Here is a 5,417-nt window from a genome sequence, read left to right as displayed (position 1 = left end):
CATTAGGGCTGGAAGGGACCTCGGGAGATCATCGAGTCCAGCCCCCTGCCCAAAGGGCAGGAAGTCAGCTGGGGTCATAGGATCCCAGCAAGATAGACATCCGATTTACTCTTGAAGTTGCCTTGGATGTTTCTTAGTGTAAGTGATAGTATAACTTGGCTCCTTGTTTTTAATTGGGTTTATTATCTGTTCTGTTTTGCTGACTTTATGTTACTTTTCCTGAATGGAAATGGGTCTGAATCAATTTCAGAATCTGACAGTACCCAAATTATGAAGTTTTGATCTAGTTGAGAAAGCAACAGCCATCCCTTATCACTCTAATAGATAGGCTCTAAAACCCCTAAATTTGAGAGAACTGGAGTTGAGTTTGGAACCATATTTTGCAACTAGATTGCATATCTACTCTTGACTAGGAAAGATGCCTTAAAATAGGGAGGGCTGTGAGGCCTACAGTGCTATTATGAGAGTGCTTCTGGAAGAAATGAAAGATTCCAGTCATTTGGAGATGCACACAAACTAAAGAACTGACAGTCCATATTTTTGGACCATATCTAGCTCCACATTTAATTCCAGATCCAGTTCCACTCTTTAAATTACCAGGAATGTCACAAAGGCTTTTGAGCTACCAGTGGAAGACATGTTAATTGGGCACTGGCTAATTATATGAGGGAGAAGTCACTTTTGTTTATTGCCAGGCAAGAAAGGGAATTGGAGCATGGGAAAGTAAGCAATACCATGCCATTCATAAGTTCTTTTGTTGGTTTTTTTGTTTGTTTTCTTAATCTCTTTTTATAAGTGTGTATGACTAGCAAAAAAAAATGTTAATTAAAAGAAAAAAAAAATCTGTCTTTCTCAACAGGATCCCCTTATTATGACAACGTGCGCCCGCTCTCCTATCCAGATTCTGATGCTGTCTTGATTTGTTTTGACATTAGTCGGCCAGAAACCCTCGACAGCGTGCTAAAAAAGGCGAGTGTTTGAGAAATATATTTTAAAATTCAAACTTATTTATAAATAGACTGTATTTTAATGTGTCACTGTTTCCAGTCACATAATCTTCAGCATGTAGTTAATTTAAAGAAGAACACACTGCACGTTGTGATGCAGTGTGCTTGAATCTTAGTTCCTTACCTGAGAAAAATGGAAAATACTCAAACAGGCATTAGGGGAGTAGAGTTAATGCTATAGAAATATACCTAGAAAGGAAGCTTCTTTTGTAGCTCTCCTCTTCATCTTGACTTTATGACCATAAAATACATGTTCAGGGAAGGGCAGGAAGCAAGTAAATGGGTGTAGTAAAAACAAACTTGGGGTAGGTTGCATTGGCGGAGTTTAAAGCTGGTCTACCCAGCCTTTAGACCCTGTCATAGCTCTGACACCACTCTGAGGTAGGAATATGCAGTCATGTTGAACAAGAAGCTGGTGACAATCTGACTTTTAAGGAAGTCTTGATGCCCTGGAGGAGGTGGCTTCAAAGAGCAGATTAGAACTGCAAGCTTCACCAAACTCCAGAATGCCGGTCATGCTTTTTAGATGTGCAGTGGACTTTAGTAGAGTGTCTGAATTTTTTTTCCCTGCCTTCTACCCTTTCCCATAGCAGAAAAGTGAAGCTCAGGTAGACTTGAAAGTCAGGCCCCTTGCCTTTTGATTCGCCTGACCTTGTCCTCTTGATGGAAGGTGGGAAATAGAAATGCTGTGATATTAACTTTCGGAGTCCGAGTACTTTTTCCTGGAGGCAGTTCTGTGGAGAGCACTTAATGAGCACTTCAAAGTTAAATAATATTCCCCCATCAAATCTTAATGATTCCAAGATTTGTGGACTTAGTCTGCAAATACATGGCTTTTTTTAGCATTTTGAAGGACTCTGTTTTGAGTTTTTATTTCTTTCCTAGTGCTCTCACTCAGTATTTGCATAAAATATAAAGAATTCTGTATGTACAGGATTAAATATATTTATTGATTACTACAAGGTGGTTCTCTGCAGATTTAAATAGATATTTTTTTTAGTGTTATGCTGGCTTATGGCTACATTCTGTGATTACCTTTTAGCGTTTTGTAGACGTTCTGGTGATTCAACTTTTGAGAAGTTGTTTTAAACTAATGGCAACACCCTTCATTATTTCTACTGCAATGTGGGCAGAGCCAATGAGTCATGGAACAAGGAATTAGATTGCAAATTGTTTACTGATTTAAGTAGGAACAGAGTTTAACCCTGTGAACCCTTACTCATGTAAGTTAAATGTGATGCCATACAAGCAGTTTCACTGAAAGTCATCTGAACTGGTGAGTTGATAAGGGTTGCAAGATCTGGCTGTCAGGCCAATGCTAGAGATCTTGTGTTGGTTCAGATGCACTAAAATCCTTGTAACCATGTTACATGTTGGCTCTAGGTTAAAAAATGCCAATGATGTAAACTTTAAATATGCTTTTATAATTTCATTCAAACTATTAATTCTTTTGCTTTTCTTTACTATGACCCTTCAGCTGAAATAGTTTATTGCATCTGTATAACAACAGTAATATTTTACAGTGGAAAGGTGAAATCCAGGAGTTTTGTCCTAACACCAAAATGCTTTTGGTTGGCTGCAAGTCTGATCTGCGAACAGATGTGAGCACACTTGTAGAGCTTTCCAATCACAGGCAGACACCAGTATCATATGATCAGGTATGTTGTTGCATTTCTTTCTCTTCTTTTTAACTCCATCTCCTCTTTTTTTGCACTTCTTAATTGTTGATGGAGAGCCAGTCACACAGTTATTTAAGATTTACCTTCTCCTTGGAAGAAACACCTCTATTCTGTACTTTTCTTATTTACATTAATTGAGTTAAATACCTGATAGTATGTAGTGATCAGTGGAGTTGTGTATGAGAACAGCTTACATTAAAAATCAAAGCCTTATGTATTCTTTACCTCCAGAATGATGTAACACAAGTCGACCTCGTGGCATCAATATAATCCTAGCCCTTAAAGATACAAGTTCACTTTTAAAAAGGTTCTCGTTATGAAACTAATGTTTTTCAGCATCTATAGCCTGAAACAATAGCTTAGATGTGTACTTGTAGCCAACTTCTGGGTTAACTCTAAAGCATTAGGAGTTGACATTTAAAAAAATGTTGACACCTTAAAATGTCAGTGTTTAAGTAATTTAAAACTGGTGTATTTAAAAAGAATCATCTAGCTACTTGTGCTTGTCTTGCAGTTCCAAACTGTTTGTTGTTTTGCCACAATATCCAGTTTTCCTTTCCTAAAACCAGTCTCTGAGGGAGAGCTGCTTTACATGTCTTCTGGACAGCCAGAGTTGGAAAGGCTGACAGGAGCTCTGGCTCATACTGCAGCCTTTCCTGGTCTACTTTCTCTCTACTAGTTCCTCCTGGAAGTAGAGACATATTAAATGGTTATGCCTGTCCTGTAGGCTTCCATTTCTGGGAGATGCCATGTAGGGTTGGACCAGGAAGGGCTGTAGCAGGAGCTATCACTCCTACCTGTCCTTCCCACTCTAGCCATCCACAGGACATATGGGGCAGTTCTCTACTGGATATCACTAGCACCAGGTAGCACAACTGTTGCGCTCAGCCTACCTCAGTGGTTTTCAACCAAGAGGTGCCATCGTGTTCAAAGTTGTGGAGGGGTGCTGTGACTCTGAAAAGGTTAAGCATTGCTGTGGTTAAGTAAAGGCAAAGCTACAGGTTATTTGAAAATATACATGAAAAACTGACAATTTTGCACCCTGCTGTGCCTTAACACACATGCATGAAACGAGTTTTGCTTGTCAGCAGCTTGAAGTGAAGTTTCCCAGAAACCCCTGCACCTATCTCCTTGAAACTTGGCAGGCTTCATGCCCTCAGAAGGGGCTACCATACTTGCCATGTTCGCGCATCCTCACTGTGTCCTTTCCCCCTCTTCCTCCTCTCCGTACTTTCTGTTACCCTGCAGCCAAGCCCAGCTTCAGCTTCAAAACTCAAAATGCTTCAACTGCCCTCATTTCATTTTGAGGCTGTTTCGAACCCCTTCACTTCATTTCGATTTCTCTGTTTCAAGCTCAAAATGAGTCAAAACTGCCACAAAACAAAACAGCCAGCGAAATTTTGCACAGCCCTACTGCCTACTTAATTGCCTTCAGTGAGCTTGCTCAGATGGAACTGACTGGAATCTGGAAAACAATTCTGATATTCAAGAAGGCATGCAGTTAAGGTCACTGAATAAGAATTGCAGGGTGTTTAGTACCTGTGATTATTTGTTCCTTTCAGAGGAACTCTGTCATGGCTAATAGTCCTTAGTACATAAAGAAAGAGTGTGTGTATGCAGGGAGAACTTACCAACAAGCAATACAGTATAACTGTAGGTCTTAATATTCAGAAATGAAATATTTGCCTGCATACAGAGGAGAAAAGAAAATTGCACCTGCACTCTTGACACCAGAATTGTGCCTTTCTAAAACTCGGGCCAAATCATAGAGTAGTTTGTATGACAAGAGGACCTAACAAGATTTAACTCTGTTATCAAGTAAACCAAGCAGTCTATTTGTAACTGGGATGTGTCACAGAGTTGTGTTGGCCACGATCCATGTGATTACTTACTGGTACTCTGAATTAAATTCCAGTTCTCTTTATTGATGGTGGTTTCACTGCAGTTGAAGAAGAAACTGTCAAAGTATGAGCACACAGAGCTATACAGCATGTGAAATTGTATCCATTTAAATAAGAAGTTTTTTAAATATTAAAGTATGTGCTCAATAACTCAGAAGTTGTAACTGTAAAGAAAGCACCAAAAAGTATGGAATCAGATTTGTCAAAATAACTCCAGTGCAGGGTGATCAGCGAACTAGATAAGAATGAATCCATAGTTCATTAATTTAAGTCTAGCCTATGTTGACAGAGACCAAATGTTGATACCATCTGATCGTTAGTTCATGATTTTATGAAAACAAATAGGTAATGCAGTTCCTTCTCCTCAGTTTTAGATGAGAGGCTGGATATGGACTGATTTCACACTTAGGACAGACTCACTGATTTGGTAAACAGGAGCTGCCACTGCCTAACAGATGTCTTTTCAGTGTAGAAATAAAAGGACACCATTCTTGAGGCTGCTTCTACACTACCTTTCTTGATGGAGCAAAAGATTCATCAGACTCGAAGAAAAACATATTGATTTCCCCCACTCCCCTCCCTCCAGTCAGGAAACTCATTTATTTTGGCATTTTGTTTATTTGGGTTGTTTAGCTATTCATGTGCTTATCGTAAAACTGTCAAATGATGATGAGCATTCCCGAGGCAGGGGAGGGAATGTTGAGGTACTTGTATAATTCATCTTGGACCAAAATCCCGTTCTGCATTTTGCAAAATTAGTTATTGGCTCCATTCTTCTGTCTTTGCTTTGGAATTTTCAAAGTATTACATATGCAAAAAAAAAAAAAAAA

At 39.2% G+C, this 5,417-nt stretch overlaps 1 protein-coding gene across 1 annotated transcript in view; it reads left to right on the top strand.

Annotated features, from left to right (window-relative positions):
* RND3 (Rho family GTPase 3) overlaps positions 1-5,417 on the top strand; it is a 20,592-nt gene that overhangs the window by 10,209 nt on the left and 4,966 nt on the right. Inside the window, exons 3-4 of the mRNA XM_019554135.1 lie at positions 860-969; positions 2,531-2,665. Of these exons, the coding sequence (XP_019409680.1) occupies positions 860-969; positions 2,531-2,665 (245 nt within the window). The remainder of the gene's footprint in view (positions 1-859; positions 970-2,530; positions 2,666-5,417) is intronic.

This window comes from Crocodylus porosus, unplaced genomic scaffold (genome assembly GCF_001723895.1).
Source record: "Crocodylus porosus isolate Cpor-Errol unplaced genomic scaffold, CroPor_comp1, whole genome shotgun sequence".
NCBI lineage: Eukaryota > Metazoa > Chordata > Crocodylia > Crocodylidae > Crocodylus > Crocodylus porosus.
This window is presented reverse-complemented; position numbering and strand designations above follow the sequence as displayed.